The 13,570-nt window shown below is 49.3% G+C and overlaps 1 protein-coding gene across 1 annotated transcript in view; it reads right to left on the bottom strand.

Moving 5' to 3' along the window:
* SDK1 (sidekick cell adhesion molecule 1) overlaps positions 1 to 13,570 on the bottom strand; it is a gene marked incomplete at its 3' end in the record, with an annotated part of 662,329 nt that overhangs the window by 34,120 nt on the left and 614,639 nt on the right. The window contains exons 42-43 of the mRNA XM_011957004.1: positions 10,635 to 10,796; positions 9,537 to 9,662 (exon numbers count right to left, since the gene is read on the bottom strand). Of these exons, the coding sequence (XP_011812394.1) occupies positions 9,537 to 9,662; positions 10,635 to 10,796 (288 nt within the window). The remainder of the gene's footprint in view (positions 1 to 9,536; positions 9,663 to 10,634; positions 10,797 to 13,570) is intronic.

Below are 13,570 nucleotides of genomic sequence, written 5' to 3'. Positions count from 1 at the left end.
AGCATCATCCAGCCACCCATCCATCCATGTAACCATTCATCCATTCCATTCTTCCTGCCTTCCCTCCAGCTATCATCTATCCATCCATCCTTCCATCCATCTTTCCATGATCCATCCTCCCATGTAACCATCCATCCATCCATTATCCATCCATTCTTCCTTCCTTCTCTTCATCCACCATCCATCCATCCATCCATCCATCCATTTTTCCTTCCTTCCTTCCATTCATCCATATAACCTATCTTCCTTCCTTCCTTCCCTCCCTCCCTTCTTCCTTTCCCCTGCCCTCCACTCCCCTTCCCTCCCCTCCCCTGCCCTCTCTTCCCTTCCCTCTAGCCACCCATCCATCCATCCATACATCCATCCATCCATCCTTCCTTCCTTCCTTCCTTTCATCCATTCATTTATCCACCCACCCATCCGTTCATCCACCCACTCACCAATCCACCTATCCATCCATCTATCCATTCATCCATCCATCCATCCATCCACCCACCCACTCATCTACCTACCCATCCATCCATCCACTCACCCACCCTTCCTTCCTTCCTTCCATCCATCCATCTATCCATCCACTCACCCACCAGCCACCCACTCAGCCACCTACCCATCCATCTGACCACCCCACCCTTCCTTCCTTCTATCATCCATCCATTTTTCCTTCCATCCATCCATCCATCCTTCCCACCCCCAATCCCCCCATTCTTCTTTGTATCCCAAGGCCTTTCTCAGGGCCTAGTACAGCAGGCTTTCAATAAATAATAACCACCACTATTTTATTTACTGCTTACTATGAGTAAGTCAGTATTTTAAGGGCTTTAAATACTGAATGAATTGTATTTTTCCTCTAAAAAGATAGACAAATTTATGTTGTAATAGACACTAAAGATCAAATACAGACTCTTATAAACTGGGTGTTGCTTAAAGCCATTGAAATTAAAGCACTAAGAAAGTGAAGGATTTCTTCAGACTGTTCTGAGAAGGTCTGAACACCTCTGGAGTGGATTCTCTGAATATCTTTTGCATTAATGTTTCTGTAATGCTTTCCTGCTCCTGAGGAAAAAAAAAAATGATTCTCCCTTCCTGTACCATCACCTAAAGGCCACATTTTATTTTAAGCACTCTGTCGTAGCTCCAGGAATTGTGTGCATTTTTCATAATAACATTTTAAAATATTGATACAGAATCTTAACACAGAACGATTTATTTAGCAATCCATTTACACTCAAAAATGTGGGGGGAGGGGGAATGTCATACCGAGAGAATTTCCTTCTGCATTAACAGAAGAAAATGCTCCCATTTTTATTATGCTTAATTCTGCCTTTCCCAGATTAGCATATTTTCCACTCCAGCTATAATTCACCAGGCTACTTATCTCGTACTAATATTTACACCATGATCACGAGTGGGTAAGAAAAAAATTTGGCAGCTGGTAAGGCGTCCACTCTGTTTCTCAACTGTGGATTATTTTTCTCATTTGTATTATGCTGTTAAATATCTCAATAAATCAATGATGGAGAAAAGTATCTCTACAAATTAGGGGAAAATAACATTACAGAACTATTAGCAAAAATGAGATTTGTGCAACCGATTTTTCCATGCTCTGGACAGTCCCCAGTGCCTGGATTTCCATCTCAATCAGTACTCGAGAGGACAGCAGGGCCTCATCCCTTTTAAAGGCAATTCTGGGCACACAGTCAGTTGCTTGTCAATCACTAAGCTAGGCTCAGCCCTCTAGGATGTCCAAAAGAGCCAGCCTGGTTTCTCTTTCCCACTGAACGAGCTGTGTTGCCATTGCAGGAAAAGCAAGGGCCAGGCACCGTGGCTCATGCCTATAATCCCAGCACTTTGGGAGACTGAGGTAGACAGATCACGAGGTCAGGAGTTCAAGACCAGCCTGACCAACATGGTGAAACCCGGTCTCTACTAAAAATACAAAAATTAGCTGGGCGCAGTGGCAGGTGCCTGCATTCCCAGCTACTCAGGAGGCTGAGGCAGGAGAATCGCTTGATCCCGGGAGGTGGAGGTTGCAGGGAGCTGAGATTGCGCCACTGCAGTCCAGCCTGGGTGACAGAGCGAGACTCTGTTTAAAAAAAAAGAAAAAAGAAAAGCAGTGCCCAGCTGGAAGAGAACTGTTATGACCCCTGAAAAGCCACACCCCCAGATCACTGATCCCCCAAAATGACTGATGCAGGCATCAAGCCCCCTGCTGAGGCCCAGGCTTTGAACTTCCTGTGGGGCAACGTCCACCTCTGGGCTGGACCTGCCACTTGATGTCTGTGGAAGGAGGAGGTGCCCTCGTGGTGGAGTGACTGCAAATCACACCTGTCTGTCGTGCTTGGTCTTTCCTTCCCGGCTGCCCGAAAGAACACCTTCCTGGACTCTTGTTACTGAAACACCATTGGATAAATACCACTAAGAAAGTGGGAAGCCACTGAGAAAGGGACTTTGCAAAATACTCCTAAAGAAGCCACACTGTCACCACAACCTCCAATCCTGTCCACCTCAGAAGGAAGGCTGAGTGAGAAAAAGCAAGAACCCATTCAGCTCCCCACTGAGGCGGCTTTTCTTTAAAGAATATAAACTACGCATCCTCATTTTTTATGGTGTGATTTGTTCACTTAAACAAGGGAAGTAAGGGGCTAATATTGAAGTCCTTGAAGAAAGAAATCGTTTCCGTAAAAATAGGTTCTGCTATCCATCCATGCTTGTCCCCAGCCGACAGAATGAGTCAGCTGTTAGCTTCTGCTGCCAGCATCTCCCCCCGCCCAAGGGGTAGGAGGCACATCTGTTCCCAGACAATGTCCTAATACACCCGGAAACATGACCACCTCTTTTCTGAACTGATCCGGAGCCCAGCGCAGCACGTCCAAGGGTCTGCACTCAATTTATCCCTCCGACGCCCAGAACGGAGCTGTGTGCTGCAGGTATTAGGGCCGACGTCATGCCAATACAAAAGTTTGATTTCATGGACAATTAAACAGGGTCTCCATGCTGAATGAAACTGTCATTCACCGCCCGAGATTTCTGGTTCCACGCACTCACACAACCAACCACTTGACTGTCAGCCTGCAGCTCAGAGTAAATGCAAGCCTGTCGGTTGTTTATTTCTTAAATACTGCCATTTCTCTTTGTATAAATGGTCAATCCGGGTTGGAAATTTTACTGAAGCAGGTGGGGCTTAAACATGAGTCTAAATACATCTGATTTTAAAAAAAGACAGTTACTTTCCATCGGATCCTCATTCAAGGCAGGAGGCAAAATGCACTGCATGTTAAGATGAGGAAGAAAGACAGCCTGTGTTGTGGGCTGACCCCAGGAAAGAGTGGGAAACCGGTCTGACAAGCTGTCAGAAATGCGCTTATGAGAAAGGCAAGCAGCGCCTTCGGGGACTGTGGCGTCAGAGCCACAGCGGCAGCCCCTCTTGCTGAACCTGCTGACTTGGAACATCTATGGATGTCAAACCTTCAGAGAAATACTGATTTTCTTCCTTATTCACTTGAAAACTCCCCGTTGCCAAAGACTGAGATTGAACAAAATCAATGGGGAGGGAACTGGGAAGCCCCCAGGGGGACCTACCAGTGGACAGTGGTCCAGGCCTCCAGCTGGGGGGTGTCTCCATCAGGCACGGGACTGGTCCTCCAGCCGCCAGCCCTCATCTCTGGCCTACACACATTATTTGAGGAAAAAAAAAAAAAAAGGCAATACAATGTCTGCCTGCATTGGGTACTTTCTAAATATGTATTTCATGGCTGCTTTGGAGAGGAAAATATATTTATAGTTCCTTTAGTGTCATTCCAGTCTATTGTGTAAATATGTAAATTAGACTTCATGATCTAAACAGTAAAATGCCTTAGAATAATCTGTGTAAATAAATCATCTGCATATGCCTAGTGCATAGTTTCCAGGGCCTTCCAGGGAGCTTTGCAACACCAATTTGGAGGAAACTTATGCACAGCCAGAGAAAGGAACGTGTCGGCCAGGCTGTGCTGGCGGAAGCTGATGGCGGTGTCCTTGGGCTCACACTCGCGGAGCGCCCTCTCCAGGAATAAGAGGAGATCTGTGCTCTAGCCTGGTGCTAATTTCATTAGCTGCTGTTCAGTTGTGTCTCCACATGGCCACAGCAACAGGGGCTATGCAGTAGAATGTGCAGGGGTGGAAGGAAGGATGAGGATGGGAGGGCAGGACGTTCCACTGCCATCTGCCCGGGCTGCCCAGGCCCGCTGGCCGCCCTCTGCAAAGCAATGAAGCTGATGAGTGTCTTGTCTCCCAGGGGCAAGGTAGAGACTCAGCTGGATAGACATCAGGCCGAGACGACCACCTGGGCCAGAGGGGCTGCCTGGCACTGAGTGCCCATGTCCCAGATACCCAGCAGTGAGGGCCCTTGTGTGGCCTCTCCCAATACAAAACGGGGCCCATTCATTGCACCTGGAGCAAACCACACCCCGCCTGGAGAACGTCTTACTAGGGAGCTTCGGTGGGAAAATGAGATGACACAGCATTTAATGTTCCGTGTAATGCAGCCTGTAATGGATGACAGCTGAGATCCAAAGCCCTCAGGTACCGGCAAGGTGTTTAAATATTGACAATCCATAAAGCGTTTCATTTGCCTGAGCTGCTGCTGGCCTTAGTCATAGAAGGCAGGGGGCGTCTTTCTCAACTTCCCACGAAAGACCACGGGTCCCGCAGCCCGCTTGGGTTCCCTTCATGACCCAAAAGGGAAGATCGTTGGTGACCTGTTTTCGAATGTCGAGCAGCCAAGCAGAATTAAGTGCAGGGTCTTCAGCCCTCGCCGAAAAAGCAGGCGTCTTCTTGTTAAGTCTGTTGTCACGCCTTGGTCCCCCGTGGGTCAGTTTCCACACTCTGGCCCAACCCTGCTGAGCTCAGACTCAGCTGACTTCAGAAGCTTCTCCACGCTCCCAGGCGTGGGCCGAGTGTGAAGCCCTCACCGACAAGCCAATTGCTTCTTATCCGCACGGCCTGCCAGGTTCCCTGGGCTGCCCCAGTAACCAACAGGGATCCTGTTGCCTTCGTGACGGCAGGCAGAGCAGCATATGAGAACCTGAGGAGAAGGTCAAGGCCTCCCTCGGCAAGCCTGAGAACCAATGCCTTATCGCTGCCTGGAAAATGCCGAGACGTGTTCACAGCGTTAAGAGGCTGAGCCCAGGCACCCGTGTCTGGCTGGTGCCCCATCCCACAGGCTGGTCTCCTGCACCAGAGTGCTCAAAGATACATTGGTGTGCTTGGCCGAGCAGGCTGGGGAGGATGGACACCGTGGCTTTTTAAATGATTACCTTAAGCTAAACAAATCATTTTGAGATAGTTGAAGAGTCCCAAGTGGGTGTAAGAAACAACGGAGAGCAAGTCTGGGCATCCTTTACCCAATGTCCCCCAGTGGTAACATCCTGCAAAACTGTGCTTCGACCTCACAGCTGGGACACGGGCAGTGATGCAGTTGAAATCCAGAATGCCTCCTTCTGTGGCCCTGTGACAGTCACCCGTCTGCTGGGATCCATAATCTCTAGTCAAGGAGGCAGGCACTCAGGGAGGAGGAAGTTTCGTAGCCAGACCCTTCCGTGGTTTTCTGGTACAGGTGTTTTTTTTTTTTTTTTTTGAGATAGAGTCTTGCTCTGTTGCCCAGGCTGGAGTGCAGTGGCGTGATCTCAGCTCACTGCAACCTCTGCCTTCTGGGTTCAAGCAATTCTCCTGCCTCAGCTTCCCGAGTAGCTGGGACTATAGGTGCGTGCCACCACACCAGGCTAATTTTTTTTTTCTATTTTCAGTAGAGATGGGGTTTCTCCATGTTGGTCAGGCTGGACTGGAACTCCTGACCTCAAGTGATCTGCCCACCTCGGCTTCCCAAAGTGCTGCGATTACAGGCGTCTTTATCTGCTCTCGGCGCCATGGGTCCCTGTGGTGATCTGTTGGCTCAAGGACACTTTCTCAGAATGGTTGTAGACACATAAAGTAAAATCGGAAAGGAAACCAATTCTACTGGTGATACGGTTTGGCTCTGCGTCCCCACCCAAATCTCAAGTCGAATTGTCATCCCCGGAGTTGGGGGAGGGGCCTGGTGGGAGGTGCCTGGATCACTGGGGTGGGTTTCTCATGAATGGTTTTAGGACCACGCCTTTGGTGCTGTTCTCACAATAGGGAGTGAGACCTGGTTGTTTAAAAGTGTGTTCTCATGAGACCTGGTTGTTTAAAAGTGTGTGGCACCTCCCCACTCACTCTCTTCCTCCTGCCCCAGCCATGTGGCATGCCGGCTCCCTGTTCGCTTTCTGCCATGGTTGGAAGCTTCCTGGGGCCTCCCCAGAAGCAGAGCCACCATGTTTCCTGTGCAGCCTGCAGAACCGTGAGCCAACCAAACTTTTTTTCTTTGTAAATTACTCAGTCTCAGACATTTCTTTATGGCGATGTGAGAACAGAGTCACACAACTGGTAATGCCTACGATCACCTGGAGGCACCTGCAGGTTCCTGGGAACCCTTAACTCCAGGTAATGCTGGAGGCAAGGATTATGGGTGGTTTTCTCTGCACTAACTTGTTTGGTGACGTGGTTCCTTGGAAGACACGTGAAGAGCTGGATTTTGGTGACCTGCGGCCACCGTTATCCCAGTGCAACTCAAAAGTCTACGCTTCATGGACTCATTGGCCGACAAGGTCCAGCAGAGAGTCTACAAATGACTGTGATTTCAACGTAAGGACACGTCCAAACAGCGTCGTGAAATATCTGCAATGGCTGGGAGGTCATATGAAAGTATTGCTGGAAGTGTCACAGGTCCTGCTATGAGTTATGTGGTCTCTTAGCTATCTTATGCATAGAATTATGTCCCTGCCCCCCACTGCAAATTCATATGTTGAAGTCCTAACCCCCAGTACCTCCGAATGAGCTTATTTGGAAATAGGGTAGTTGCGGATGTCATTAGTTAGGATGAAGTCCTGCTGGAGTAGGTGGGTTCCCAGGCTAGTGTGACTGGCATCCTCATAAAACATAAAACCGAGACGCAGACACACGTACAGGCAGATCACCATGGGAAGATGAAGGCAGAAGTGGGTGAATCACCTGTCAGCCCCGGATCACCCAGGATGGCCCATAACCACCAGAAGCTGGGGGGGAGGTTCCAGGAAACAGATTCTCCCTCACAGCCTCAGGAGGAGCCCGCCCTGCCGCCACCTTGACTGTGGGCTTCCAGCCTCCAAAACCATGAGACAACCCATGTCTGTTGTGGAGGCCACCTAGTTGGTGGGACTTTGCTATGGCAGCCCTGGGTAATGAATGGGCCTGCATCCATAGTTAAAGGAAATGCCAAATTCCAGTTAGAGATCAGTGAAAAGAAAATGTGTATTTTCCCCCATCCAAGCTCACGGATCTCCTGAATTCTATTTGTGAACCCCTGGATCTCCTGAATTCTATTTGTTACATCTGTCACTGTGTCAGGGCACTGGTTCCCTCCTCCCCGACCAAATTGCTTTTGAAAGATTATTAGTTACAAGGTGTCTTCTAGAAACTTCTTTTTTGGAGACGGAGTCTTGCTCTATTGCCCAGGCTGGAGTGAGGTAGCACCATCTTGGTTCACTGCAAGCTCCACCTCCCAGGTTCACGCCATTCTCTTGCCTCAGCCTCCCGAGTAGCTGGGACTACAGGCACCCGCCACCATGCCTGGCTAATTTTTTTTTTTTGTATTTCTGGTAGAGACGGGGTTTCACCATTTAGCCAGGATGGTCTCGATCTCCTGACCTCATGATCCACCCGCCTCGGCCTCCCAAAGTACTGGGATTACAGGCATGAGCCATCATGCCCGGCCTTTTTTTTTTTTTTTTGAGACGGAGTCTTGCTCTGTCACCCAGGCTGGAAGAGTTGATGAAGAAATCAGTGCTTTCCCTGGATATGGGGAGGAAAGTGTCTGAAGTGGTTTCTTAAGTCTGGGCTGCTCCCTGTCAGCGGCCCCCTCCCTCTTGGCCACCACAAAGCCTCAATTTGGCCCCAGACCCCACACATCTCAGCTCCTGTTAATCTCTAAAAGTGTTCTTGAATCAAAGTCATTAGTAAAGGGCCAGCTGGCTGTGCGAGGGGCCATGGGCTTTTACAGCAGTGACCACTGCTCAACTCACATCCTTTACCAACTCAGGACCCTCTGTTTCCACAACAGGACAGACGCCCTGCACAGAAGACACTCTCAGGGTCCCCCAGGGCAGCACGTCTGGATTTCCGAGTTCTTGGGTCAAAGAAATGTTCATATTGCCTTTGGCTTTTTCGCACTTAGGCAATAAATTTCTCCTTAGAAGTTTCTAGAAGGAGGCCAGGTGTGGTGGCTCAGGCCTGTAATCCCATCACTTTGGGAGGCCGAGGCGGGTAGATCACTTGAGGTCAGGAGTTTGAGACTAGCCTCGCCAATACGGTGAAACCCCTTCTCTACGAAAAATATAAAAATTAGCCGGGCATGATGGTGGGTGCTTGTAGTCCCAGCTACTCGGGAGGCTGAGGCAGGAGAATTGCTTGAACCCGGGAGGTGGAGGTTGCAGGGAGCTGAGATTGCGCCATTGCACTCCAGCCTGGGGGACAGAGTGAGACTCTGTCTCAAAAAAATAATAATAAATAATAAAATAAAGAAGTTTCTAGAAGGCACTTGTAACTAATAATCTTTCGAAAGCAATTTGGTGGGGGAGGAGGGAATCAGTATGCTGACACAGTGACAGAGGTAACTTTGGGGTCTTTCCTCTTGGTCTAATAGCCTCTTTAAATATTAGACTAAAGCAGTTCCGAGCACCACGGTCCCTCTGGCAGACAGGGTTTGATGGCTCGCTTCCTGAATAGTGTGCCTGACACATCACATGTTTTCACGCTCAGATGTTCATGATTAACTGTGCAACCATCTGAAGGTCATATTGGAGCTGGTCCGTGCTCTCCATGTTAGGTGATACCCTCTAGCTCCCAGCAGTCATATCCAACGCACCCGATCAGAAACTCATTTCCCAATAATGCCCATCCTCAGTTATTAAAGGCAAATGGAAGGAAGGGTGAAACAAATTCTGCTGGTGAATAGGGCTGGAAATGGAGCTTAGACCTCATTTTCGGAAGCCTAAAAAAAAGAAGCAAATGACGTGTCGCTTTCGCTATTAATAAGAATCTTCGTATCATCAGAAACAAGCACGACGCTTTCCATCTCGGCTGCAAACATTTAGAACCCTGACATGGGTCCCTGAAAACACTCACGGATGAGTTCAAAATATGCCTTTTAATGTCCCTATGTTCTCATTCACCTGTTTCTAGGAATAACCATTATCATTCTAGGTAAGTGTCCTGGGGCTAAAACATCCCAAATCCAATGCCCTTAAGGTGAACGGCATCGTTGTGACTATGAAAACTGGGGGGAGTTGAGTGAGCCATGAACATCTTTCAGCAAAACTGCCCTGTTGGTCTCAGCTTTGTTGGGGGAAATGCTGAAAGAGAAAGGGATGGAAGCCCCAGCCACAGTCTTAGAAGCATCGCCGTCAGCTGGGCTGAGACCCCGTTTGTGGGGCCTGCCACCCTACCTGAGGGCCGGGCCTCGATGACGTAGCCTGTGGTGGGTGTGTCGCCGGAGTGTCCCTCAGTCCACTGCAGTGTCAGTTCAGAGGCAGACTTGGTGACCAGGACATCTCTAGGCGAGCCTGGGGACCCTGCGGGATAAAGAAAAGAGAGATGAGGCATCAGCTCCGGGGGGCTCACATCCCACTGTGTAAGATTTCACAGTGGGGGTCAGACTGGTCGAGGCTGCAGAGTGTCTGGGCAGGTTACTTTGCCTCACACAGCCATGGTTTTTCATGTTAAAAACAGGGAGGCAAGGCCAGGCGTGGTGGCTCACGCCTGTAATCCCGGCAGTTTGGGAGGCTGAGACAGGTGGATCACTTGAGCCTAGGAGTTTGAGACCAGCCTGGGCAACATGGCGAAAACCTGTCTCTACAAGATACAAAAAAATTAGCCAGGTGTGGTTATGCACGCCTGTAGCCCAGTTACTCGGGAGGCTGAGGCAGGAGGATCACTTGAGCCCGCGGAGGTTGAGGCTGCAGTGAGCCGTGATCATGCCACTGCACTCCAGCCTGGGTGACAGAGTGAGGCCCTGTTTCAAAAAACAAACAACAACAACAACAAAAAAACCTGAAGAGGGCATGAAAGAGCTGGCGCATGCAGGGCGCCCCACACTGTGCCCGGGACTAAGCGGCACTCCCTGAACACCAGTTCTGCCGCCCACGCCTTCTTGTCTTTAAACAAAGGGCAGAACAGTTGGGTAAGCAGGAAGTTACATGCTTCTTCCCCATGACCTGGAAAACTTTAAAATGTTCTGATTTATTTCAAATGCCAAATTCAGTTATTTTTCTCTTAAGAGTTCTCCAAAGGAAAAAAAAAAAACTAAAACTTTACATGCTGAATATTTAAGAATTTGCTCATGGATGTAACAAGTCCACCTGCAAAGTCCATGTTGACATGTGCTTTTGAAGATGTCCATGTTCCCCAGACATCACCGATTTGATGCCAGCTCTCGGCCACCTGCATCTCCTTGCTGAGCATGTCGACGGATCCCAGCTCGGTGAAGCAGGAGACGGGAGGCTAAGGTTGCAATTGACATCGTCTGCCCCTGGAGTCCCACTTACCCTCGGCTGGCCCGGCTGTGACGTTGGCTTGGAGCTCGGGCCCGTAGGTGATGGTCCGCGCTTGGACACGGAAGAAATAGGTCACCCCCTTGGTGAGGTCCCGCACCTTCAGCCAGCGCTGCCAGTTCCCTCTCACTTCCACAGTCACTACCTTGCTCACCCCTGCAGCCGCCAGAAGCAAAGGAAACAAGGGGGTTCAGCCTGGAGAAGCAACTGTGTACCGTCTGCTCTGTTGCGATAACAAGGAAAGCGGTCCCCGCGGTTTGCTAAGGAAGTATTTCTTACAATTAGGAGGAGTTTACGTGGTGATAATAGCCAATTTTCAGCACAGATAAGTGTAATGAGAGCTTAAGCTTGATAAGTGGGTGCTGACAAAGAACAGAGGCTTACAACACAAAAGGGGGACGCTGCGGTCTTAGGAATGGTGTGAGGGAGGAACTGGGTGGGGTGGGGAGCGGCGGTCCTGCCAGTCTCCAGGTTGGACACTCCGGGGAACGTCCCTTCCCACTTGGCTCTGAGCTGTGCAAAGTCCGGTGTCACTTGTAGGGTGACTGCAAGCTTCCGGACAGTCACGAGGAAGGGGAGTGATAGGGTTTGGTTGTGTCCCCACCCAAATCTCACCTGGAATTGTAATAATTCCTCAGGTGTTAAGGGTGGGACCCAGGGGAGAGAACTGAATCATGGGGGCAATTTCTCCCATTCTGTTCTTGTGGTAGTGAGTAAGTCTCATGAGATCTGGTGGTTTTACACATGGGAGGTTCCCCGCACACGCTCTCTTGCCTGCCACCATGTAAGACGTGACTTTGCTTCTCCTTTGCCTTCCACTCTGATTGTGAGGCCTCCCCAGCCATGTGGAACTGTGAGTCCATTAAACCTCCTTCCTTTATAAATTACCCGGTCTCAAGTATGTCTTTATTAGCAGTGTGAGAACAGATGAATACAGGGAGCGTATACAAGACCTAGGAAGATACTCCATCTAGTTAGACCCCACGAGGAAGCTGCAGCCTGCCTGGGTTGGCCAACCTGTGGCCTACGGGCCTCAAATGAGTCATCAGAACTTTATCTGTAGACCTTGAAGCAAGGATTAAAGAAATTAATTTTTCACTACAAGTATTGATGCCTTGATTTACAGGACGATGGCAACATAAGAGACAAAAGGACTCAAACCTATGTGACGTTACAAACAAGTGATCATGCAAAAGTCTTGCTGGTTGTATTACCTAGAAATAGAAAATGGAGATTTCACACTTTGGGAGAGAGGATAAATACTGAAAATTTCACATATGCAGCATTTTCCAGAAGGAAAAATAAAGTTCTTTGGTTAAACAAGTTTGAAAATGATGCATTAAAAAAAAAAAAAAGTGAGACAAGTTCTCTCAACTGCCAGACTTCTCAGAACTTTCAATAGATTTATCTCTACCAGGCAGCTCTTAAAGGAGGATATCAAGATATGGTACTTCCAGGATGGACCGATTGGCAGAGCTCATTTTCCAAGGAGCATCCCTGAGAAGACCTGCCCTCGGTGAGTGGCACCCACCGTCCTGGGTCCCCCTGCCCAGCCCTGCCCTCCTGCCATCAGCCCTGAGAAATGGCTGCCCTTGGTGTGGGAGGGCCATGTGTTTCTAGTCAGCACCTGGAATACCCTGGTCACCTCCACTTCAGAAGAGAACAAAGTGCCTTCCTCCTACAAAACAGGTCCATCTGTGATGAAAACAGCCTAAAAATCTCCAAAATACCTTCTAGCTGGTTCAGTGTTTTCATATTATTTCTTTTATCAAACATGTATTCAACTAAATCATTTTCTTCCAAATTATTTCAGAGCAATTTTGGTGGGTCTTTTTTGTTTTTGTTTTTGAGATGGAGCCGCACTCTGTTGCCCAGGCTGGAGTACAATGGTGCGATCTCAGTTCACTGCAACCTCTGCCTCCTGAGTTCAAGCGATTCTCCTGCCTTCGCCTCATGAGTAGCTGGGATTACAGGCGCATGCCACCATGCTAATTTCTGTATTTTTAGTTTCACCACGTTGGCCAGGTTGGTCTTGAACTCCTGACCTCAAGTGATCCGTCCACCTCGGCCTCCCAACGTGCTGGGATTACAGGCGTGAGCCACTGTGCCTGGGGCCAATTTTGGCTATTTTGAGTGACCCTCCAAATCTGGGTTTTCCAGAGCCTGACCCTGACCTTCCACTGCTCAGAGAGGTGATGAGGATGACAGTTTGTGCACACAGTGACTGTCGTCAGCACACAAACTGGGTCCCGTCCAATGTAAAGTGATTCTAGGGAGCAACTGTTTTTTTGTTTTCATTGTTGTTAAAAATGCCTTCCTTCTCCCTGGAGCAAAAACAAACCTAGGAACAGATTTTGTAAATTCTATCCCAATAGGAGGCAGAGCCAGCCTGGCCTTCTCCCCATCTCAGGTGTGTCAGAATTTTATTTATTTAATCAATTTTTAAACCATGCCCCACACTGCAAAGCCTCAGGGTACAATCCCATAAACCACCACCACTTAAAACATTTTAAAACATGTAAAAATAGCTCTGCCATAAAATCGGATTCCCAAGCATATGGCTCAGTGCTCGAGTGGCCTGGCGCTCAGGGTGGTGTAATGCTCTGGGTGGCCTGGTGCTCCAGGTGGCCTGGTGCTCTAGGTGACCTGGCACTCTAGGCGTTATGCTGCTCCAGGTGACCTGGTGCTCTAGGAAGCCTGGTGCAGGCGGTGTGGCACTCTGGGTGATGCAGTGCTCTGGGTGGTGCGGTGCTCCAGATGGCGTGATGCTCCAGGTGGCCTGGTGCTCCAGGTGGCGTGATGCTCCGGGTGGCCTGGTGCTCCAGGTGATGTGATGCTGTGGGTGGCCTGGTGCTCCAGGTGATGTGATGCTGTGGGTGGCCTGGTGCTCCAGGTGATGTGATGCTGTGGGTGGCCTGGTGCTCCAGGTG

This window comes from Colobus angolensis, unplaced genomic scaffold (genome assembly GCF_000951035.1).
Source record: "Colobus angolensis palliatus isolate OR3802 unplaced genomic scaffold, Cang.pa_1.0 Scaffold43, whole genome shotgun sequence".
Taxonomy (NCBI): Eukaryota; Metazoa; Chordata; class Mammalia; order Primates; family Cercopithecidae; genus Colobus; species Colobus angolensis.
The sequence above is the reverse complement of the archived record's forward strand: the minus strand, read 5'-3'. Positions and strand labels throughout refer to the sequence as shown.